General features: G+C 39.5%; 1 protein-coding gene across 1 annotated transcript; it reads left to right on the forward strand.

The window, feature by feature from the left end:
• Positions 1-26,734, forward strand: LOC122140341. The gene is made up of 2 exons (XM_042743490.1): positions 1-180; positions 24,749-26,734. Exon 2 carries the CDS (start codon positions 25,039-25,041, stop codon positions 26,335-26,337), a length of 1,299 nt encoding a protein of 432 aa, XP_042599424.1. The 5' UTR covers positions 1-180; positions 24,749-25,038; the 3' UTR covers positions 26,338-26,734.

Raw genomic sequence — 26,734 nt, forward strand, 5'->3', positions numbered from 1 at the left:
AGTAATCCAGTTGTTGAGAGGTGTGGCCAATCAGATTCCTATAAAATCACTGGTCCTGTGCTGCGGAGCTCAGAGATCGGAGCCTTCTTCTGAGACTCATCAACCAACATCACAACCAGCCTGCTGACCGACCTGACATCAAGCAGACTTTCTCTCGAGTCTCCAGCTCTCCAGATTCAGGTCTGTTGAGGTTTTACTAGTTTACATTTCATATTATTTTGTAGACACTGTTTTCAAGGGAGACAATTGAGGCTACGTCTACATTAATCTGGATACATTTGAAAATGGTGTTTTGGTTTTAAAACGCTCTCTGTCCACACTAGCGTTTTCAAGCGTTTTCCAAAAGTGTCTCATCCACACTGAAACATCAGAAAACCTTAAATTCGCTTTCTGCGCATGCGTAAAGCCTCAAAAAAGCTCACTGCAGATGATACACATGGAACAGACATGAGACATTTTCATGCAGTTTTTCTGACAGGAAATTTTTATTTATTTTATTTACGAAAAGAACCCACCATTCACTGATGCGTCCAGGTCGCACACATTCATGATTGTTTGTCTGATCTATAATGCAACTGCCCTCATGTTTTGCCGCAAATAGCGATCGCGAGTAAATTTGCTTTCATCTTTGCAGGACTGTGATATGAAGAGTGTACAAAGTAACACATCTGTAGCAATAGTGTGAAAGTACATAGCACATAACGTGCACAATACCAGTATAAACACGGATATCTATTGGTATAATATGCATCACATGACTAAACTTACGTCATCATTTTCAAAAGCCTCCGTTTTCATAGTCCACACTACAACACCAAACCATCAAATTTTTTCAAATTTATCCACTTTGGAGAGCGTTTTCAAAAAGTTCAGTTTTCCTTGCCAAAAACACTGTCTCAGTGTGGAAAAAGATGCGTTTTCAAACGAAAACGTATTAGTGTGGACAGCCTGAGGTGCAATAATTTTTTAACATCAGAGACCGATAACTAGGACCAGTTTTGTAACTATGGTGTATTATCCACTGTAGAACTCTACTTATACTATTTTCAATGTTACATATAATAACAAAAATCTACAATAAGTGTAATAATTAACAGTAACGTGAGTAGTTGTAATTCGTTACCTCCACCACTGTAATTAAGTAGTTTTTTTCAGGTACTTGTACTTTTTTGAGTATATTTTTAAAGCTGTACTTTTACTTATACTTAAAGCTGCAGTAGGGAGTTTTTAGAAAACGTTGACTTAGCCTGAAAATTTGAACAAGCACAACTCACAGGTCACTCCCCCTTGCTCTCTGCTGCGCTACAGCCCTCCCTCCACAGCTCCTCCCCCATCACAACGGAGCCTGCCGTGAACGCGCAGGCTAGTAAGCAAGCAGGGCCACCGATGACGGCGGATAAACAGTTATGGCACAATCACTGGTACAGACGAAACATCAACAATATGATTTACATTGACTATGGCCTGCCCATACTTTGACTACAAACTTGGTCCTCAAAACATTACATATTTTGACCAAACATCTAATAACACACCATGAATACCGCTGAGGCTGAACCAACATCATGAACTTTGTAATATAGGCTTTCACAATAATTTTCGTACCGATCTGAGGATGAGTCGCCAACAATACTGGAAAGGGCAGGGATAGGATGCGTGGTCATCTGATGTTTGGTTGGTGTTGATGTTATATGCAAAGGACCACCCTGAAATCTACAAGAAACCATGCCATACATAATTTGTCAGGCCTGTTTTGAAATTATCTTAGTTGTGTAGTTCTTAAAAAATGAAACAAATCAAGCAGCGATACTTACTTGTCAAGCAGAAATGTGGCTAACTCTGCATCGGTTTTTAATCCTTTCAGGACACGTAGCTCCCTCCACCTCGGAAAAGCCGCTCCGATATTTACCCTCGTTTTATTTCGGGCTCTATCTAATTCTTTCTTTTTGGCTTTTTTATCATCGTCATCTGTCTTTTTCCATTTACCTGTCTTTATTTTATGAGCAGGTGCCACTCGAGGAATTGGCAGTTTGGATTGTTTGTCCGCCATAAGCAAAGCTGCAGCACATCGGTAATCTTGAATTTGAACGCCTGTATGCGCTGTGCATGAGAGGGGTGTGATCAGCGCACACACAAGCTTGATTGACACTGCTAAGACACTCCTCCTGGCTATGAAGTTTTGTTTCTTACCGGGAGCGGTGTATTTCTGCAAATGGCAATAGGACCACTGGGAGGAGCCAGAGGAGCTTGATTTTTTTCACAGATTATCTGTCTCATATTCTACTGTCAGGACATAATGACAGGTTTAACAAATATGTAAAAAATACATTTTTACAAAAGTAACCTACTGCAGCTTTAAGTACAAATAAAGCAAAATAGTCTAATTCGTTACTTTTAAATCATAATTCGTTACTGACCCACTGAGTAAAGGTGTGTCGAAACAACGTCATTTCAACGTCTTTTTCGGACGTTGAAGTGACGTCCCCTGAAGAGCCAGAATGAAAGTTTTTATGGTGTCTTTTTTCGACGTCTTCTGGACGTCCACAGGACGTCTCTAGAAGGTTAAAATTTAGTTCAGATGTGGTCATTGTGGACTTATTTTTAACGTCTTATAAGGTCATCTGCAGTCTCGTTTAGACATTTATACTGTTTCTGGACAAAATAAACACTCTAAGGCTGCATTCAATTAAAACTCCTGTTTATTTCAATGTAATTTTTATTTGTACAGGTAAATCAACTTACAGACTGTGCATTTGTACAAAACCCACGAAAATAAAATAAACTTAACTCTCTGTACAGTGGATAGCAATTAATAATTAACAAACAATTAAGTTTATTTAGGTCCATACATTATGTTCACCTGTTGTAACTGAACTGGGAGGAAAAAACTTCTAATTCATTTTTATTTCAACTCCAATTAACATAAAATCCTTAAAGATGCTATTCTTCATTCATGCAATAATCAAGTGTTCATGTACCCGAATAATAACTGCATGCACAGGGCTCTAAAGTGCACAGTTGCATTTGCAACTGAAAACTACTGCATGCGACTATGAAAAAATATTTAGGTGTGACTAACCAGATCATCATATTCGGGTATCTTCAAAGGTTTCTACGTGTTTTTGCAGTGTTGAGTAATGTATCACAGACATATTTCACGAATCCTTTCATAAGCAAAGTGTAGACAGGGTGTAAATAAGAGATTCATTGTGCAGTGTAGCTTCAATGATTATAAATGTGAGATGGCGATGAACTAAGATGAGTGACAGCTTTTAATGATTTTTAAGGGAGTTTGTAAATGTGATACTGATTCAATACAGAATTTCAATAGACAAGAAGTTAATATTTAGTGACTTACATTGTCTGACTATAACAAATATGTCTGATTTTGCTCTATTTCGTCGTCGAAAATAGTTTGAAACAAAGTCACAGCTGGACTGCTGCACATCTCCATTCAAACACAGCGGTATTTCGTTTATGAATGAATGTGCGTTTTTAAACGAATCTAGTGAGTTATTGATTCAGTTTGTTTTTTTAATAATGTAGTTAGTTTTCTTCATTCCTGAATGAATCAGCTGTTCGAATTGCATGAATGAATCAGTGATAAAATCAGTGACTTGCCGCGACCTGCTGGCAATTTTACATTCATTTTTAAAGTATCTTTTTAGTTATTTAAATAATTTAATATGTCTTTAATCTGTATTCAAAATATTTAAAAAATTAATCTCAACATGAATTTATGGAATTAATTATTTTCACTTATAAAAGGAAAGGAGATTGTATAGGAAGATTGCAGGTGTGATTTAAAGGCATAGAAACAGATTTTCCTAAATTAACTTTATAACCCGACACAGTACTGAATGAAGCTAAGGAGCCCAGAACTGCTGGAATAGACGTCTGTAGGTTCTCCAAATACAAGAGAACACCATCTGCAAACAAAGAGATGACATGTTTTTTCCCATTGACTATGATCCTGGTTACATCGGGGTTAGTCCTGATTAAAGATTCTGCCAAAGGTTCAATAAATAATGTAAACAATAACAGTGATAGGGGACACCACTGTCTGCAACCTCTACGTACTGGAAACCCCTCAGACATCAAACCATTCATATTGACAGTGGCGATAGAATCTGAATAAAGATATTTAATGACATTAATAAAAATGGAACCTAACCCAAATTTTTCGAGAACCGAAAACAAAAAAGACCATTCTACGCAATCGAAAGCCTTTTCGGCATCCAAAGATAAAATCATCGCTGTTTTGTTTTGAGTGTTAAAATAATGTATAATGTTAAGGGCACGGCGTACATTATCCGAACCGCACCTAGATTTCACAAAGCCTGCCTGATCAGAATTTATAACTTTGGGAAGAATCGTTTCCAGTCTGCGGGCCAGTACTTTTGCAACTATCTTATAGTCCACATTAAGGAGACTGATGGGTCTATAAGATGAACAGTCCAGGGGAGTTTTATCTTTTTTTAAGAGCAAACTAATTGAAGTGTGTCTCCAGGAGAGGGGAATTTCACCTTTCCAAATGTCGTTAAGAGCAGGTATAAGAATTGGGTGGATGTGTGGCCAAAATTTTTTGAAAAAATTCCAATGGGAAACCATCTGGACCGGGACATTTCCCATTCGGCATGGACTGAATTGCTGTCCAAACTTCCTCCACTGTAAATGGAGCATTTAGGCTAGAACGATCTTCCTCTGTGCACAACGGTAGTGAGATGTTATTTAAATAGGCGGCGATATCAGAGTCCGTTGCTTTTGATTCTGAGCTATAGAGAGATTTATAAAAGTCCTTGAAAGTACTATTTATAGTCAAAGGGTTGCTTGCATTCCGTATCATATTAATCGAATGATCATTATTTTGATTCTTTAGTTGATGAGCAAGCAAACGGCTGGATTTATTGCCAAATTCGTAATATTTTTGTTTAGTGAAGAGCAGAAGCTTCTGAATATGGCAAGTATGGTCCATACTTAATTTGGTCCTTGCATTCACCAACGCTTTAAGATTTGAAACTGTGGGGGATTGCTTATGTATTTGTTCTAACCTGGCGACTTCCTTTTTAAGAATTTTCCTCTTACGGTCTCTGGCTCTTTTAAGATGGGAAGTATAAGAAATAAAATGTCTGCGTAAAGTGGCTTTGGCTGCATCCCAAATCATGGCCGAAGACACTGGGGAATCTCTGTTATCGAGCCAGAATTGAGATAAACTGTCTGAAACAAAAGAAGAAAAAGAGTCACTGTTTATAAGAGATATATTGAACCTCCAATTTAAAGTTTTAGGAATACTGAAAGCAGGATCAATTTGCAAATGTACTGCTGCATGATCTGATAAAACAATAGAGTCAATGTGACAAGACTGAACCGCATGCAAAAATTGTTTAGGGAGGAAAAAATAGTCGAGCCTAGAATATGAATTATGGGGATGTAAATAAAATGTATAATCTCTCGCTTTAGGATTTAATTGGCGCCAAACATCTATCCAACCAGTATCTGAGCATAAATTATTAAGTAAATTAGATGATTTGGGGTTCGATACATTTGCAGATGAGGATTTGTCTAAAGAAGCATTCATTATACAATTGAAGTCTCCAGCCAGAAAACCTAAGCCTTTACAGTAATAATTAAACAATAATATCATCTGAGATATGAAGTTGGAAGAGTTGAAATTTGGTGCATAAACATTAAGAATTGTTATATGATGTTCAAAAATTGAGCCTGCGATCATAATAAATCTCCCTTCAGGATCTCATTCTTTATGTTCTAAGATAAAAGGTAGATTCTTATTTATAAGAATGGCAACACCTCTTTTGTTCTGTGAGCAGGAGGAAAAGTAAACTTGACCTACCCAGTTTCTCCCAAGCTTCACATGTTCAGTATCAGATAGTTTTGTTTCCTGAAGCAGTACTATGTCGGATTTTTGTTTTTTCAAATGAGTTAGAATTTTTTTCCTTTTTATTACATTGCCAATTCCTTGGACATTCCAAGTAACGAGTTTAAGTGAACCAACCATGAACAACGCAACAGAACATAAGTATATGATAAGAAAAAAAAAAACTAAATAAAAAAGACGGATTTTTTGGCAAAATAAGACGGCAAAGAGTTGACCTGATTGAACAAACACATGAAACATCGTAAACCAGATTACAGCGCTTACCCACCCCTATTCTGTCCCCAAAAACGACAGAAATAAAACCACCCCTAATGAAGTCACAGAGCATAATAGATATAAACTAGTCCTAACTCAACTGAGAGACCACAATAACAGCTCAGTCGCTAGAGACATCAACCAAACCTTGGGTTAAATAATAAACTTAAATGTGAGTCCCTTTGAGAGAGAGAAAAAAAAAAAAAGGGTATAATAATAATTTATATATATATTGGGAGCTGTATTTAAAGCTAATCGAGCCTCGTGTATATACACTGTAACATCTTAAAGCAAGTAATGGTAAGATAAGTTAAATAAAATAATAACATTGATAAAATAAATAAATTAATTAAAATGACGCTGTAAATAAGGTCAGCTCCAGTACACAGTCGTTCGGAACTGTAGAAAGTAATGGCAGCAGGGACTCATTGAAGGTCAAGTCTGTATTTCTCCATTACAGACAAAAACAAATGAAAGGGCACCTCAATTAAGAGTTTCCAAGAAAGCGGCAGCTGACTCAGGGCTGTCGAAGAGTCGAATCTGCCCGTTATGAAGACAATGGAGCCGTGCTGGATAAGCAAAGCCACTGTACATATTGTGGCGGGCCATCGATTTCCCAACAGAGTCAAACTCACAACGTTTGCGCAAAACCTCCGCAACAGGTCAGAATAAAACCGTAATCTGGAGCCATTGTAGAGGATGTCGCGTTTCTTTAAAGCTGCCTTGAGTACCGCTTCGGAGAAACTGCACTACGACACTTCTCGGAGGCTTGTTCACAACCGGGCTAGGAGCCAAAGCTCGATGAGCGCGTTCAATCTCCAGTGGGGGAAAGTCAGCAGGTAGGCCGACTGAAGTGGAGATGGAAGCTTGGAGTAAGTCTGTGAGTGGGGTAGAACCCTCTGCTTTCTCCGGGAGATTGACAATTTTTAGATTTTTCCGGCGGCCGCGGTTCTCCAGGTCATCGAATTTCAGCTGTAACATATCCACTGTCTTTTGCATAGCAGAAAACTGAGCGTCATGGTTGTTGTATTGGGTGTCGCTTTTGGGGTGTGAGTTGGTGATGGTTTCAGGGACCCACGGCTAAGCGGGGGCCCCCGGCGATCTCAACCGTCTGGGTGAGGCCAGCCTAAAAAGACGATCAGGACAGTTGACAGGCCACTGCTGCGTGTCGTCACGAAAGCTTATAATTTTCACGTGTTTTAAGCCTTACCACTTGCCAATTTAAATATTCAAAAGAGTTTAAAGCATTCAAACACAAGACGTGGAAAAGCTGAACTGATAGCTGGTTACTCTCGCGCTGTGTTCACAAGCAGAGAGCCGTGTCTCACAGACAGCAACACTGAACTGAGCTCTCCTTTGCGAAGTTCTCCTCGAAGTTCCTCCTGAACCTGAACGAACAAATACAAATTGAATTTGTTTAAACAAACAGAAAAGGATGTGAAAGAGCCCACCGCCCCGCGGTGTTCTGTGTTCAGGGCTCACCAGAGAGACACGTCTCAAAATGCTTGAACACTGAAATTGCCTCTTTTTGCACTTGTAACGACAAATACATACAAAATGTCTAAATTACCGTCTTGGAAAGTATGTTCGAAAAAACTGTTGATTATGTTTTAAGTGAAAGTAAACAGTTGAGAAAAAATCGGATGTGTATTATATTGGATGCATTCATTGTCTCTTAAAGTGACTGCGCCTAATTTAGCTACTAGCTGCTGTAATGTTAATCCAAGAAAATGAAAGAAAAAATACCACTCACTGCTCTTGACTGAATTACTTTGTAGGTTTAACAAGATTTAATGCACAGTCAAACCAACAATTATTCAGACACCAGATATAATTTTTGATATATATATTTTTTTACCAGTAGGTGCAGGACACTATAATTCATGTGAGTATAGCAAAATGAAGCGAACTATGACATATTATACCCAAAAAAAATCAGACCAAAAACACTGGACTACTAGTGAAATTGATTAAAAGGGGAGGGGGGGCAAAAATTATTCAGACACTTTGACCTGACCATGTTTTGCTTACGTGTTTTTTCCTGAATTAATAATGCAACATTTTTACACCACAGGCTGAACAAAATGAAGCATTGCTTGGTAATTGTTCAACAAAGTATTGATAGTTGTGTAAATATTTTCATACTAACAGTTGTCTGAAGTTTTGGTTGATTGTAATTCATTACATATCTTTCTATCAAAGTTATCTGACATTATCAAGATGTATTTGTTCTGATAGTTTAACTCTGAGTTCTTGTCATACTTTATTACCATTTTGTAAACTATAGCAAATAAACTGTGATAATGTGAAACATGTTGAAGTTGTCTGAATAAATTTTGGTTTGATTGTACATTTAATTTTTACAATGAAGACAGTGCTATTTTACATTTAATTATTCAGTTTCTGTACCTGGACACCTACAAACTTGAAAAAACTTTAACATTGTGTAAATAGCACAAATAAATAAATAGAACGAACATACAAATTAAACAATTTCAAACAGGGCCTACTGGTACAACCTGCACCGGGGCCCCACAAAACCCAGCTACGGCCCTGTAATAAATAAATATCATGGGCAACTGGAATCCGAGTTTCGGCCTCATCCATTCGTCTTTCTAAATCGGTCGCCCGGTTAGATAAGTTTGAGATAAAAACATCTGTTGCATCGGTTAAACTTTCTATGTCGCCCAAAGCACTGTCAATCATATCCAGGCGCGCTTCGACAGATTCATCCATGTTATTAACACACGAAGCCACAGATTTGATTTCTGCCAGAATCTGGTCCATGGTTGCCGTGCCGATTAACTCTGGGGCGCAAATTTCGTCATGCTGATCCTCATTTGTAAAGCACGCGGTCGATTGAGGAGTCGCTTTTTTTTTCCCGGTGGACGGGCCAGACAATGAAAAAATTGGAAAATCTTTGTCACGCTGAGGTTTAGGCATACTTGAGGCAAGATTTAACTGATAATATGACGTTTGCTTGGAGAGAATAAGACAATAAACCGTAGCTTGGTAAGGAGTGAAGTCTCAAGCGTCCATCTTGCTTCGGGTCACGTGACCACCCAAGACATTGTTTTTTAATCTGACGTGCTGAATTATTCCAAAGTGACTATTATATATATATATATATATATATATATATATAGTGATATAATGCATTTCATGTAAAAAAGCCTAAGCAAAACATAATTAATTAAAAGCGGGTACGTAAAGGTTTCAATAAATATATTTCTCATGTCTGTGTGACAAGTAGACAGAACTGCTGTGTTTTTCTACATTTGAGGAAGAGGTTCATGGAAACCGAGACTGCAAGCACATTTAGTTTGTTTTCTTTATTTTACAAAAATTATGAAGTTTCACTGTTATTTTAAAGGTACACAAATAAAAATAGACCGTTTTGAATTATGTCTTATCTAATGGATAAGAGTACTGCTGATATAATCCAATATGTAGGTTGTGTTGTTCACCGTAAGCATCACCATGCCTGTTTTTTCCAAACATATTTTTTTGCATATGTGAAGGATGCTGTTTTAAGTAAATATTCAGACACGAGAGAACTTCGTCTTTGGTAATATACAGAATTAATATCGTCCGTCTTCACGGATGCTTACGCCATCACGTTTATGTCACTACGTTAACGCCCTCGCCAGTAGCCCCTCGCACAAGTTCACGTTTAAATAGAGATCCATTTATTTATCTATTTATTATTAAATATAAAATCATATTATAATAATATATAATAAAAATTATATTTATCTCTTTTAAATCTATTTAACAATTTAACTAATCTATTTTATTATATTATAATAATATATAATAATAATATAATAAATATAAATAAATAGTATATAGTATTATTAAATATTTGTTAAATATTTTTATCTATTACATTTAAGTCTGTTCATCTATTTAAATCTATTTAACTTAATTTAACTATTCTATTTAATTTAAAATATATTATATTTAATTAATAGATCTGCCTTGCCTTGCCTTGCCTAATAGATCTAATTAAATCACACATAGATGAAAACTGCTGTTTCTGTCAATGTCCCAGTGGAAAAAAAAAACACTCATAAAAAAGTTAAATGGTCACATTTTAAACATAAATATTACACTATTTTAACACCTAAATGTTTCATAAAAATAGGAGTGATGTTAAATTTTTTAAATCAGAACTCATAGGATTGCTTTGTCATGTTTATTTGTATAAAAAGTTCTTATGTCGATTTCCTGAACCTGTTCTGCACGCACAGATGTCCAAAATAAAAATAAAACTCCTAGCCAGACGTTCAAATTTTGAACTGCATATCTACGTCCAAGGTACGTCGTAGTCTGACGTCTATACCATACCGGATTTGCACCTCGTTTAGACGTCCAGATATGGCCCTAGATCGACCGACGCAATATAGACATGATCTGCATGTCTGGCCGATGTCTCATGTTTATTGGGGAGTACGCCCACAATTTGAATTGATATTCAAACCTTTGACGGCACTTCAGTAGCCAATAAAGATATCCGATTGTGAAGGGACCAATAAAAGCCCTGATATCTGAGCTGGGAAAAGCACCGCTGATCAGACAGTGAGGGAGCTCAGAGTCATTTATGAACTCAAAGTTTGGAGAAATAAACTACATGGTAGTGTTAGCATAAATATCTATATTTTGATACCAATACTGAAATATTATCTGACACGGTTATCTATATCTATTATCTGTATCTACCGAATATACACCGATATAAACTGCATCTCTCTTTCCTCTCGACAGTGAGTTTGACACGCATCTGTCTCCTGTCAATTACAGAGTCTGAATGTCTGCGCGTGATTGCAGGTATTCTGCAAAATTTTAATCATTCCCGCACAAATGTGGCGAGCGCTTTATTGTAACAGGAGAACACAGTCATGTAATCGCAGAAAACTGGATGCGAGCTCTCAAATAGGCCTAACTTATACAAATGAACTGCTTGTGCGCAGACTGTGTGCAGTCGCGATCTCTCCGTGCTTTTATAGTAGAAATTATTTCTCTTTGCTCCTGGATTAAACTTTGTCAAAAGTTATTAACCGTTCAGAATAGCTTCACACCTGACCGAGGAAAATCCTTCTAGAAGTTTTATTGGTTGTAAGTGAAATGCACCAGAAAGTATTTCAACAATCAAAGATGGAACTTTAATTTCTTTACAATGTAAGTTTATGGTAGAGATGTTTTGGAATGGAATATTTGTCTAATTTGTACATATAAATATCCTAGTCTGTCTAACTGCATCACTACATTGTACAGTCATTACAGGTCAAAGCCATCTGATGTTCATTTATCTAAATAAATAGGCCTAACATACTGTATATGGCTCTTAAATCACTGCTTATAAAAATTCAGTGTTGTCATATTTTGAACACCTCAAACTGAATTGAGTCATTTGTTTTATAATTTTATTACTGACTGTACTCGTCTTTTTTTTTGTAAATTCAGTTCAGTTTGAAATCAAGCTTTTTGTGCTGTGAGCTTTTGCAACAAAGTTGCCCTATTTTAAAGACACAGATACACAGAATGAGCAAATGTTTAAGATTGAGATTTTTGTAATGGTAATTGATCAATATTTATATGTATGTAAATAAAAGCCTATATAAAATCTGTTCATCATATAAAGTGAATGTGTATTTTTAGAAGACTTGGATTAAACCAATTTCAAAGCTTGAAATAATGAGTGCCTTGACAAAATGGATGAATGTTTTTTTTTTAAACATTAAAATATCTATATGGCAGTATACAGTATGTTGTAGTTTTGCCAATGGTATTGAAAATGATTGTACATCATGAAATCAAAAATAACCCTACTTTTTTTTAGTGCACAGTACTAGTCTTGTACAATTAAACCATGCAAGTCAATACACTGGGAACAAAATTGTCTGCCGTCGCTTCTGCTCTGGAATGGCATTCTTGCTCTGATGAAGTTAGTTTGATGGCTTTGGGAGAATCCTCTTGTTAAGTATGATGGAAGGACTGCTGTTTCTGGGTCCAAGCCTCTACTCATTTCACTTGAGAATACTATCTCAGCAGCCATTTATGAGCACTATTTCATTAATATTACATATTTAAGCTAAGCATTTAAAAATCATGAGTGTGTATATCAGTCCCTCCAGGATTTCGCTGAACTTTTTTCTGATTTTTGTGGCCTAAAATGACTGATTTTGCTGCGGCTTTTCTCAAAATTTGTGGTGATATTTGCGGCATTTCTTATTGTTTTGTAGTGAAAATATACCACAGACATCATTCTTCTAACACTGTTATGACTTTTCTGACTTCAAGAAACATGGTAGGGCTCCAGACTAATGTTCGATGACACCAGCACCAGTGCCATTAAGTTCTACAGAAGGTGGCACCAGCACCTGACAGTAAAGCACTCACCCTAATCACACATGTACATCTCAGAGACATCTATTTAATGTCTGCATTTACATATACAAGATATATTTTTAAGAGTGCTTGCTCATCTGCAGTACGTCTCTAAGATGTTTCCTGTCAGATGTCAAATAGAAGCAGTTTTACATGCATTCTAATAAATGTCTGAGACGTTTATCAGAGTACACAGCAGATGATTCCCAGATCTTTAGCAGACGTCTTACAGATGTACTTGTGCTGCCTAGGTAGTACTTCTCTGCAGCCATCTACTAGTGGTAATTTAATGTCGTTTTTTATTTTTAAACAAGTATTTGCTTTCCTACAGTAATCAACATTTGAAGTGGATCAAAAAAGTTAATCAAAGTTGTCTTAAGACAAGAACGGGTATTGTTTTGGTTTTGGGACAACTTTGATCCACTTCAAATGTTGACTACTGTACATCATGAAAGTTTTAGTTTTATACATGGGGGAAACCTATGAAGGATGAACAAATAATGTCATCACATTAAAAATAACTTTCAAATTCGGTAATACTTAAAGCTTTGAAGTGCTGGGAAAAGTTGTGTGAAGAATTTTAAATCACTCGAAAACATTAGACCATTTCTGCCACAAGTTGTTCCTGTAGTTTTACTGTTAAATCAATGGTGAATGGTGGTGATTTGTGTTTATTGAACAATGTTTTTCCTGGTTTCCACATCAGTGGCGTTTGTTCTGATATCTGTAGCTTTAACAGAATTCTGCGCTGAATTTTAATGCTTCTCCCAAGATTTCACAGAGATGTTATTGATTCTGCGGCAAATTTGACTGCCTCCTTCACTGTAGGCCTATCTTCCAGCGCTGTGTATAACGGTGTCGTGTGATTGAGATCAGCCCACGGCTCCGGCTCGAGCACATAAACGGTCTGCGCTGTGTAGCCCAAAGGAGTAGTGCGGATTCGTTCCTCTTTCGGTTTGTTTGTCCAATGTAGCTCTTGTATATCAGTCATGAAGAGAACGCAAGGCTGTTCATTCCATTTTTGGAACCTTTCTTTGACTGAATGTGTGAAAATATTAAATATAAGTTTAATATTACCAGGAAATATTATAAAATAAGTTTAAAAAAATTATAATTTCATGACCCCTTTACTTATTATGAAGCTTTTCCATTCCCTAAACATGTTACATATCATTTGTAGTTCTTCCTTACTGGTTACAAATTATGTGTGAAACGTGATTTTATAATGTAGGTCTAGTTTTATATGCATTACATAACTTATACAGTACATACCTAATAATGCATCAAATTACAGTGGGTGTAGAAAAAAATCACTCCCCTTTAAAAGAATCACATTTTGTTGCTTTTCAGCCTGAAATGAAAACAGACACATTTTTTGTTTTATCCAGCTGTATTCACTCAGTGCAACTTATAACATCCAAGTGAAAGATAATACACCAACATGTCAGGAAAAAAACAAAAAGTTATGTCCCAGTCTAGGAGCAATGTGGAGTACCATAAATGAAGAACGTCACCAAAGGAAAAAAGCATAGATTTCCATTTATTGTATGAGCAATTAATCGTTTTTTTGTTTGTTTGTTTGTTTACAAGCCACTTTGCCAGCTTCAGAAATGGGCATGAGCCAAAATAACAAACAAAACAAAAACAAACTGTTCTTTTAAATGCTACCTTACCCTGACAAAGAAAAAATAAAACAAAAATACATCCCACTTCCCTATCTCCCTATATAATTCAATAAAGAGAAAGTGGGCACCAATTTAATACAGACACAATGTTAAACATAAGAAGAAAAACAAACTCCTACAGGATATTAATGTTTTTCCTGTTTTCAGATTACCTTTTAATACAAACAAAATTAAAAAAAAAATATATTAGCAATAATAGCCAAAGAAAAAGATGGTGGGAAAAGCAGTTGGAACGACGTTAAGCATGCAACAGGCTACTTATGATCAACTTTACAACAGGCCGGAGGAACACTGACACAAACATGTCCTCCCGGCAGAAAACACCCTCAGAGTCACGCCCCCCTTGTATTGCGCATAAGAGAGTTTTTAAAGGATGTGATGCCAAGAGAGGAGCCAATCCGCTTTCCCAGATAATCAGCAGCCGGAATCTGGAGCAACGAGGAGAGAGAAACTCGAAAGGGAAAAGAAAACATAGCCTTAAATCACCGTATTTTAATATATACGTCCGAGGATGAAACACCCCGACCAATAAGAAACAAATTTCAGTATTATTAAAAATGCTGCATTTTTAAATTAAATTCCTGCACAATCAATGACCATCTCATCAGACGCTGGTTGTGATTTGACATGCGCAAACGAAAAGTTGGGGGGATGTGATCTGTGAACACTTCAGTTGAAAGAGAACTGCTGCCTAAATAAACTTCAAAATGTTTAAGTGCTAAAACTAAGGCAAGAGTTTCTTTTTCAATAGTACTATAGTTTTGTTGAGCTTTTAAAAACTTCCTAGAGAAGTAAAACGGGGTGGTCAATTCCATGGTCATTCTCCTGTAACAGCACTGCTCCAGCTCCCACAGCACTGGCATTTACCTCAAGTTTAAAAGGGTGAGTGAATTCAGGGGTGGCGAGAACAGGAGCAAAACAACAAATCTTTCACCGCGTTTTCATATGACGGAGACCAGATAAAGGTTTTAGAAGAACTTAATATGTCAGCAAGTGGACACTCGACAGAAGAAAAATGCTCTGATATAGCCCACCATCCCTAGAAAACGGCGCAATTCTCGTTTGGTCGTAGGTGCAGGATATTGAAGGATGGCGGCAACCTTAGCATCTACTAGGCGAATCTGTCCATGCCCCACTTTCTTTCTGAGATCTGTTACCACGGCCTTGCAAAATTCACATTTAGCTAGGTTAATGGTTAGTCAAGCCTCACTCAAATGGGCAAAGATCTCTCACAATGTTTTAACCTGTTTTAGCACTCCCCATTTTGGGACTCACAGCTGAAAATGCCCTACCTAACTTAAAATTGCAACAGTTCCTGACTTCAGTGTGCTAGACACACAATTTTGATGTCTTTGGATGATGGACAGTAAAGCCCAAAGGGTCTTCTTTCCAGAGTTGATAATGCTCAAAAAGATTAGTTATAGACACTGAAGTGCTATGAGAAAAATTGTACCATACTGATTTTTTTTTTAAATTTCACATATAAATACATGAAATCAGTCCTGGAGCAATCCAGAAAAGTAATGGGTTGAAAGTCACGTCTCATGAGTTTCTATTTCAAATCTGGAGAAGATACCATGAACAATTAGATTCCTGCAACCATTTTTCTGAGACTATGTATTCAAATAAACAATATTCTGCGAATCTTTGACTTTTTTTTTGTGGATGGTCTCATTCTGTTTGTGACACTGTATGCTACAAAACCATGCTGTTTTTTACTACCAAGACACATTTTTTTGAGCGCAAGTTATTCCATAATGGATACAAACAATACTGTCCCCAAAGAACTGAGACGTAAACAAAGTAATAATTAAATAATTACTATCCATATTATAACGTTATTGCTTCGTTGGACTAAACGTGCTCTTTGGGATGTTGTTCAGTGGACACTTACCTTTCTTACTAAACCAGGATTTACAGCTGTGGATGTGTTTATGACTCGTTATTACAACGAATCTAGTATGTACTGCGTTTTGAGTATGCATGTTTTGATGTGAAAGTGACTTGTTCAAGCTCTGAGAACACATTTGAGCATCCAGAGTATTGAGATTCAGTAGCTTTACAAATAAGCAAGGCATCAGCGCTTTCATGAGGCAAAATAACCGATGCGACACTCTTTTAGGTGACATGTCATATCCCTGTGTACTGTATAATTTAGAAAATTATCTGCCGTCACAAAGGCCGATATTTCAGACACACGGGTGGTCAGCGGCACCTGCCAGTACCCTTTTAGAAGATTTTGTAACTAGTTTTGTTACTAGGCGGGCTGCTCCTACTCGATCTATGTAGTCTTCCATACGGGGCATGGGGAAGGAATCAGATTTTGTAACAGTTAACCTTGTAGTAGTCGGTATAAAATCTATAGGTACTGTCAGGCTTAGGTACAAGGATACAAGGTGAGCTCCACAGGCTGGAGTTGCGGACAGCAAGCCACTGATCCAGCAAGTATTTTACCTCTTTCATTATCTCCCATTTTACAGGATTTACACGATAGGGATTTTGACTTATGGGAGCTGATCCCTCAATTTCAACATAGTGCACAGTATCATAGTTTTCTGAGAGGGAGTATCTGCAAAAAAAGAAGGATTTCTTTAATCAACAACATTTCTTGACATGCTGATCAGGTAGATAAGATACTGTGTTGTAAATAAATTCTCTTTTGCCATCACACATGCTCGATGTAACCTATCACGAAATTTACTCACATAATCTAGAACAATCATAGGGGAAACAGACTCATCAAGTAACTGTTCTCGTTACATTCTCAGCGGACCACGAACAGTACGCCCGAACACCAGGTCAGCAGGAGCAAATCCCATGGACTCTTGTGCGGTTTCATTAATCACAAACATCAGCATAGAGAGTCCTTCATCCCATTCTTTTCCCATTTCCAGACAGAACTTACGCAGCAGCATCTTCAGTGTCTGATGGAAACATTTTATTGCTCCCTGGCTTTGGAGGTGATAGGCACTGGACAGTAGATGTTTCACGTTCAATTTACAAGTAACTTGAGTGAATATTTCCGATGTAAAATTTGATATTGATCTGTTTAGATCACTTTTGGCAGCCCAAACACAGAACAAAACTTAACAAATTCTTGGACCACCTTTTTTGCTTTAATTGTGCACAGCGGAATCACCCCCGGATAGTGAATCACAGTGCACATCATGGTGAGAATGTATTGATGCTCGGCTTTTGATTTAGGGAGTGGGCCAACACAGTCCATAATATTACGCTCTAAAGGTTTTCCCAATACAGGTATTAGATGTAAAGGAGCAAGTGATATTGTCTGATTGGGCTTACCGCTCAGTTGGCATACATGACACGAACGGCAATAAGTGGAGACATCAGATTCCATGCCCGGCCAAAAGAAGTAGCGAAGCACTCGCTCATATGTAGGGCTGTGACGGTTGCCGTGACGGTTGTCTACTGCCACCGGCGGTAGTGCACTTGACACAAATGTAATAACAGTAATTGTAGCAAATTGTTTTATTTAGACTAAGTCTATGGTAATTTACAAATTACCTCAAACACCATACACAGCGTTTCCATTTAGATTGGCATGTTTGAGCGCAGGAAAATACAGTTTATGCATTCAGCAAATTAACTGTCTACACAGGACATTTGAACTCTGTGTCAGTACCTCATAAATAGGACGAGGCAGTTTACTGTCGGGGATTTGTCATGTCGTGTCGTGCCGCATCCAGCATCACTGATTATAATGAGTATTTTGTCGCGCCGCGTTGCTCGCGTCCGTTAGACAGGGTGTATTTAACTTTCTTATTTAGACTACTTTCTTGTTTAACTGTATTTTTTCTTTGATATTTATTTCAGTGTTTTGCAGGCTGCATATTCACTGATGGACAAGATAGATGAATGAGACAGTGCTGGGCTGATTTTTAGAGACGTGTGTATATATAATGTTGCTTATGAGTGATTTAGTATGTCTTGGTAATGTTAATTTATTTCAGTAATTCAACTCCAAATTGTGAAACTTGTGTATTAAATAAATTCACTGCACACAGACTGAAGTAGTTTAAGTCTTGGTTCTTTTAATTGTGATGATTTTGGCTCATATTTAACAAAAACCCACCAATTCACTATCTCAACAAATTAGAATATGGTGACATGCCAATCAGCTAATCAACTCAAAACACCTGCAAAGGTTTCCTGAGCCTTCAAAATGGTCTCTCAGTTTGGTTCACTAGGCTACACAATCATGGGGAATACTGCTGATCTGACAGTTGTCCAGAAGACAATCATTGACACCCTTCACAAGGAGGGTAAGCAACAAACATTCATTGCCAAAGAAGCTGGCTGTTCACAGAGTGCTGTATTCAAGCATGTTAACAGAAAGTTGAGTGGAAGGAAAAAGTGTGGAAGGAAAAGATGCACAACCAACCGAGAGAACCGCAGCCTTATGAGGATTGTCAAGCAAAATCGATTCAAGAATTTGAGTGAACTTCACAAGGAATGGACTGAGGCTGGGGTCAAGGCATCAAGAGCCACCACACACAGACGTGTCAAGGAATTTGTCAATGATTGTCTTCTGGACAACTGTCAGATCAGCAGTCTTCCCTGTGGAGTGGAGATGTGGCCGACTGATGGAGACGGTGGAAGAGGAGCCCCGGATGGAGAGCCACAGAGCCAGGGTGACACAGAGGATCCGAAGGGCCAAGGTGGAGCTGGCGGCTCAGGCAACCGAGGCGGAGGTGGGGATCTAGAAGACTGCCGTGGAGCCGGAGCAACAGATGACCAAGGTGGAGCTGGAGGGAAGGAGGAGCCAGACAGAGAAGCGGAATACCGAGGCGAATGTCGGTCGATGACTAACCAAGGCAGAGCTGGAGGTACAAGGGAGCCCGGTGGAGCCAGTGGGATGATGGACCATGGTGGAGATGAGGGAGCAATGAGCCAAGATGGAGCCGATGGGTCAGAGAACTGAGATGAATCTGGGTCTCAGAGGCTGGAGGCGGAGGCGGGATCCTCCAACCCCAAGGTAGCTGGAAGCTGAAGATCCCGAAGCTCATCTGATCCACTGGTTTTGCCATGCTGAGGGTGAGATGAGGTATCTTCAGTGGCCAGCTGACACAGGGCCAATGGACTGGGTGGATGAGAGGGAGCAATGAGCCATGGTGGAGCTGATGGATCGCTCCTTGATGCTGTTGATGAGGAGCTGGCTGATGAAGGAGAGCTGTGCAGGGCCAGCAGGGGCCCAGGAGAGTTGGACGGAACCAGCCGGGGTTCCAAGCCAGAAATCCTCCTAATTTAAAGTCAAATAATCCAGAGTTCATCACTAGCTCACCCTCAGCAGTGGGAGTGTGGGCGGGGTGACATTCCATTCCCTCGATCTCCACAAAGACTTCCACAGCGATACAGGGTGTTGCCGGCTCACTCACCTGGTCAGTCACGTCATCGAGCTCAGGCTCTGGGAAAATCATCCGCTCTGTCGCTTTATCCGGCACTGGCGCTTTAATCGCGGCAGGTTCTGAGTCTGCAGCTGTGGTGGGCTCTGGCGATATCTCTGTGCGGCTGAGTGGTGAAGGCTGGCTGGGCTCTGGATCAGGAGTGGAGATGGAGTTGTCCTCAGAGGTGCATACAAAGAAATACAGTCCATTCTTCTCCACCACCCACTCCACAAAAGCGGCAAAATCATTTTGGGACCATTTGCTGGCAGGCGTGCCTTACACCAGTTGCTCAAGATGGTGTAATAGAATACGCAGAGCGAGCGGTCAGGGTGTGTAAGGCCCGCCAGATCTAAAAAGTTCCTGGTGTGGTCCTCCAGCAAATGGTTCAACTGCTCCAGGCACAGGAGCTAGACGGCTGGTATATCCATTTACAGGGAGAGGAGTGAAACAGAACAAAAAAATGAAAGAAAGAAAAACACTGCTATAGTACTTACTTGAGGGTCTGCTATTCTATAACGTGTGCTGATTGTATAATCAAGTGCACGACGAAGGGTCGGCAAAGGCGCCAGCTGGAGCACTTGCATATTTTACAGATGAGAGAGAAAAGAACTTAAAATGCTTTATCACTTTTGATTGAACTCATAAAAGTAACACATCACTTGACGCTGTAAAGGGTCTACTTTTATTTGTGTATGCCCACCATATCAAAAAATGTTCTGCTTTGGTAAAATAATGAAAACAAACAGGGTGCGCTCTCAATCTTCACTGTCTCCGTGAACTGCTTTTAGAAACGCGTCACTAAAATGAACAAACTCAGCGAATACTTTACACAGACTTGAGAAATATATCAGAATCAGAATGAGCTTTATTGCCAGGTATGTTTACACATACGAGGAATTTGTTTTTGTGACAGAAGCTTCTGCAGTTCAACAGAATGACAGCGACAGAACAAAAAACATAATAAAAGAATAAAAAATACAAATAAGTAGGTAAGGAATGACAATATACAAATTGACAATTGTATGTGGAGGTATATTACAATAGGCAGTTTTGTATGTACAGGTATATTATGTGCAAATTTGAAGTGTAGACTAAGTATGTGTGTTAGATAAGTAAGTGTATGTGTGTATAAATAGTGTGTGTTCCACAGTTCTTGTCAAGTGTTCATTAGATGGATTGCCTGGGGGAAGAAAATGTTCCTATGTATGGTCGTTCTGGTGCTCAGAGCTGGATGTGAGGGGTCCAGAGTGATTTTGCCAGCCCTTTTAATCACTGGATGAGTACAGTTCTTGAATAGAAGGGAGGGTTGTACCAATGATTCGCTCAGCAGTCCGGACTACCCTCTGTAGTCTTCTGAGGTCAGATTTAGTAGCTGAGCTGAACCAGACAGTTACTGAAGTGCAGAGGACGGATTCAATGATGGCGGAGTAGAACTGTTTCAGCAGCTCCTGTGGCAGGTTGAATTTCCTCAGCTGGCGAAGGAAGTACAACCTCTGCTGGGCCTTTTTCACAATGTGTCAATATGAATGTCCCACTTCAGGTCCTTGGAGGTGGTGGTGCCCAGAAACCTGAATGTCTCCACTGCAGTCACAGTGCTGTTCATGATGGTGAGTGGGGGGAGAGCAGGAGGGTTTCTCCTGAAGTCCACTATCATCTCCACTGTTTTGAGCGTGTTGAGCTCCAGATTGTTGAGACTGCACCAGACAGCCAGCTCTTTAACCTCCTGTCTGTAAGCAGACTAGTCTCCGTCCTGGATGAGGCCGATGAGTGTGGCGTCGTCTGCAAACTTCAGGAGCTTGACAGAGGGGTCTTTAGATGTGCAATCGTTAGTGTACAGGGAGAAGAGCATTGGGGAGAGAACGCAGCCCTGAGGAGCTCCAGTCCTGGTTATACGGGTGCTGGATGTGTATTTTCCCAGCCTCACTAGCTGCTGCCTGTCTGTCAGGAAGCTGATGATCCACGGACAGACGGAAGTGGGGACGGAGAGTTGAGTTAGTTTGGGCAAGGAGGAGGTTTGGGATGATGGTGTTAAGGCCGAGCTGAAGTCCCCAAACAGGATCCTCACATAAGTCCCTGGTCTGCCTAGATGTTGCAGAACATAATGCAGTCCAATGTTTACTGCATCGTCCACAGACCTGTTTGCTCTGTAGGCAAACTGAAGAGGATCCAGCAAGGATCCAGTAATGTCCTTCAGGTGGGCCAGCACCAGTTTTTCAAAAGACTTCATGACGACAGACGTTAGAGCCACAGGCCTGTAGTCATTTAGTCCTGCAATTTTGGATTTTTTTGGAATGGGGATGATGGTGGAGCGTTTTAAGGTTGGAGGGAATTAGTTCAGCTCTAGTGATCTGTTGAAGATCTGTGTGAAGATGGGGGCCAGCTGGTCAGCACAGGATTTCAGACAGATTGATGTAACACAATGTGGGCCTGGTGCTTTTTTCCTTTTCTGCTTCCGGAAGACCTGGCGCACCTCCTCTTCGCTGATCTGAATTGCAGGTGTGGGGGAGAGGGGGGTTGCAGGAGGTGTAAATGGTGTGAGCGGTTGTTTGGAGAGGTGTTCAGGGCGGGTTGCAAGAGGTGTGAATATTTATAGAAAGCTTGACATGTCTACTCTTAAATTAAGTAACCCTTACTGAAAACTAATATTCTGTGATAAAGTAATCCGTATGAAACCAAGGACAGGTCCAGTTTTTCCATCTGAACTAATTATCTCTAATTAGATCATCTAATTAGGGCAGCAACATCCACATTATATCTGGCTAGCTCTCTGCCCACGAGGGCGGTGCTTCTCTCAGGTCTTTTTGATCCAGATGTGTCCATCAAGGTGCGCACATTCCAGGCGCCAACAGTGAGTGGTATCACTTTGGTCTTTTTCATTTTATTTGTTTTTCTTTCTGTTTTTCGACCGCAAGTATGGGATCCCGCCAGCTGCGGTAGGCTGGCCAGGATGTTTTGAAGCAGACAATGTTTAGGGTACCTTTTCTAACCCTTTCCTCACTACGGAGGTGAGCAGTGTGATCCTGAATAGGGCTGCTCAGTCACTCAGGGTGCTGCCGGACTTCACTGCTGCTTCGGTCCAGTGAGGGAACGACCAATATCCTGAGCCGCCTGCGTGCAGGTTTGCGGCTACAGCTTCCAGCATATCCGTGCCTGCTGCTTCGTCGCTCACCCATCGCCACAGGACTTGGATAATGACGATGGTAAGAAAAAATGCCATGACTTGCGCAGAGAACTTGGATTTAAGTGAGGGTGATTTGCGCAGCATTCAGACCAGCCACATCTGTACCCAGTGGCAAGACATAGTCAAGACGACTGGAGATGGTCCTGGTTGCAGTAGAAGGTCCAAAGACCCATTTAGGTGGAATTTCCTCCACCAAGGGCTCCACGCGCCCAAGCTCAGACAAGCTGAGTTTTCCGGGTTAGTTAACCGCCGCCCGGGGTTCGGCGTTAGCAGCTGCTGACTGTACCGACTCACCAGGGATGTTGAGCCTGGTGTGCGCCTACGGTAGCAGCTAGAGGGCAGGGTCAGATGTAACAAGCCTGAAGCACAACTAGCTGGTCAGACACATAACCACCACCTCCATGCTTTACTGCAGGAATGCTGTTATTTGGATGGTGTGATGTATTGGATTTTATCGTTCGGTGTTGAGGCCAAATAATTCAGATTTAGTCTCATCTGCCTCAGAATCTTCAAGGTGTGTTTTGGCGAAGCTCAGTCTAACTGCATGTGGCCTTTCTTGAGGAGCAGCTTTTTTTCTTCAACCCTCCCATACAAGCCACATTTGTGGAGAATCTGTGATATTGTTGTCACATGCACACAATGATCACTCTTTGTCATAAACTCCTGCAGCTGCTTCAGAGTTGCTGTAGGCCTTTTGGCCGCCACTCTGTCCAGTTTCCTCCGGCTCTTTCATCAGTTTGAAAAGTATATATATATAACATTGATAAAGCATTTGAAATATTCTTGTCTCCATCTCCTGTCTTGTGCCTGTCCACAACTTTATTCTGGTGATCTTTTGACAGTGCCTAGCAGCCCATAGCTGATTGTTTGCTTCAGTTGCTCTACCAAGGACTGAAATGCTCCAAGAAAGCTCTTTTCATGCTGAGCTGATCAAAATGAGAACAGCTGATAACCGCTGAAATTCAGATGGCTTTTTGTGCCATTGAGAAGGTGATTAGCTGCATCTGATTGAGTTTACAAGTCATTTTTAGGAGGAGCTGATCCTTTTTCCAACTCAGTGATTCTGTTTTTTGTTTTTCTGACATGTTGGTGTTCTATCTTTCACTTGGAGGTTATAAGTTGCACTGAGTACAGCTGGATAAAACAAAAACTGTGTCCGTCTTCATTTCAGTTTGCAAAGGAACAAAATGTGATTATTTTAAAGGGGGCTGATTCTTTTCTATACCCACTGTATATACAGATCATTTACTAATAATTTGTTCATCATTTGCTCATGATTAACCAATGTGTTTTAAGATACCAATACTGCAACACATTTGTGAAATAAGTGATTCATAATATATCAGCTAATTACTTACCATTTACTAATGATTTATGATCATTTCATGACTTTTAAGAAACATTTTTTAGATGACTTACTAAACCATTCTGACATGTCACTTATTATTTTATCACTTATTAGTCATACACAAATAGTGCATTAATGCTTAGTAAATTATTAGTTCATTAAGTAAATTGCTTGCAAATGGCTTATAACTGATATTATTATAAAGTGTTACCAAACCTTTTTTGAGTGTATGTATTTGCATCTCTGCTCCTGCAAGCTAACAATAACCATACTTATTCTATACATTTATTATGATAATGTTAATAAGGGTTTTGTTGTTTTTTAGCTGAGCACGAGACATTATGTATTTTGAATGTGCCGCACTCCTCTCACCACCAACACAGTGAAGGCTTGCATATTCCAGCTATAATAATCTCTGCAACTCAAACAGTGGGTTAATTTAACCCATCGCAAGGCTGGAGTAATATTAAACCAGCACTGCGGTGATTTTTTCTTTTAGAGTGTATTAGTACTGCTTTGAGTTGATTCGTAGTAATAACTAATAATAATAATTAACATGCTTGTGTTTGTCACGTTGTGTGTTGTCAGTCATGGCGTCTCCTGCTGGCCTCGCATTCCTGCTGTTGGTGTCGTCTGCCCTCCTCATCTCCACCACGATCGGCCCTGCATCTGCCTGACAGAACCAGCTGCAGAAAAGGTCTCCAGAGGACTCAAAGAAAATCAAAGAAGGGTTTACTGCACTGGGCAAGTTTGCTCTTAGCAGAATCGACACAATTACTTCAGTAGTCTGCCCTTTTCTGTATATTATTCCAGTTTATGGGCCACTGATAAGTGACCTTGTCAAACTTGCAGCATCAGAAATAGAAGGATACACTGATATGGACCTTCTCATGGGTGAATTTGAACATCTTAATACTAAGCTTGACCAATATCACGCAGAGCAGAAGTGGGACAGCTGGGCAAGTAGTGCCTACCACAAGCCAGAGCTGGATATTGACGTAGCGTGGAAAACGTACACAACTCTGTTGAAGAGTCTTAGGGAGGCAAAAGATGATAAAAAAAGGGAGGACCATAAGAAGGAATTTGAGAAAGCCTATGAAAAGTTTGAGCCTGCCACTAAGACATTACACAGTTTGCTGATTGATAAAGGTGTGAGCTTCAAATATCCCCTGGGAGATTTACTGGCTGAACATGTTAACTGTCATGAAAAGAATATCAGAGAATACACTGTGTTCATTTATAAACTCATCTACAAAGGCAATACAATGAATGAATTCTACTACAAACTCAAGCACACAGAGTCTGATGCAAAGGCTAATGAGATGGCTAACATTGCATATGACGCAGCATCAGTGATGTTCCAAGTCCACATGCAGTGCATTAAAAACAGCATGGACTACGTTAAAAAGGATGTTAAAAGTATCATTGACCAAAAAAAAGCTCGTTCAGAACTAGCAAAAGAAGTCTGGTCATTCCTGGTGAAGGAGTACGACAGGTACGACTGGATGGTTGTTGCCTTTATAAGCAAGAAATCTCAACATGAAAAAATGAAGACACTGAACAGTCACGTCTTGACAGGATTTACTCCGGTGGAAGAAGGCATCGTTACTGTGGCTGTAGCCAGACAGGTGAAAGGGACTCACGATAAGGCAGCTTTAGTCAAACAAGCCATTGGCAGATGCATTGACGAGAAAGTCCTGTGTTACAAGGTAGCAGAGAAACTTGCTAAATGTAATGAACTTGTGGAAGGTAAGCCAGTGTCTCAGAGGTACACAGCAGTGCACGCCTATTTAAGAGATGCTCACGACAGCCAGGATGCACAGAAAGAACAAGAGGAAGACTATGACGTTAATACTGCTCCCGAAGACAGTCCAGATCTGTACATTTATAATGGGAAGTGTACGAAATCTCCAGGTGTGAAGGGTGGCAAGTTTGTAGTTTTGATTAAAAGTGATGAAGAAATGATGACAGAAGATCCCTGCTCCAAGCTGGACTGTGGTGAGAAAGAAAAGAGAGGCAGCTGTGTTAGTATGAAAGACGTGTTCCTGGCAGCGTGCGAGTGTAATAACCCATACTACGGCCAGAATTGTGAGGAGAGCTTAGATGACTACAAGAAGGACTTAAAGGCAACGATAGCAGTGGTGGACAACAGGCGTCGTTTGGTTGGTTCTGGCTAATGACACATTCTGGTGTCAGCGAATTTCAGGAAATGGCATGATTTTGGAAAATTGGTAAAGTTCACATTTAACTAAATATTCTCACTGAGGGTCAGAGTTCAGGTCCATTTCATGAGAATTTTTTTTGGGTAAATGGCCAATTCCTTAACATAATGGGCAGAAATCTATGGTTAAATTGTTTGAAAAAGTAAAAGTACAGTGATATTTTATTTGAAATTATTTAATATTCATGTATGAACTGTGTTGATGTATCTATAGTAAATTTTCATTTTCCCACCTTTTTCATTAGACCCCACATGGGGAAAAACAGAAAATGCATTTATACCATATATACACCAATATATGTATTTCAGACACATTTGATTATTGATTTTATTACTATGTTTGATTTGACAAA

The sequence above is a fragment of the Cyprinus carpio genome, chromosome A4 (genome assembly GCF_018340385.1).
Source record: "Cyprinus carpio isolate SPL01 chromosome A4, ASM1834038v1, whole genome shotgun sequence".
Lineage (NCBI taxonomy): Eukaryota > Metazoa > Chordata > Actinopteri > Cypriniformes > Cyprinidae > Cyprinus > Cyprinus carpio.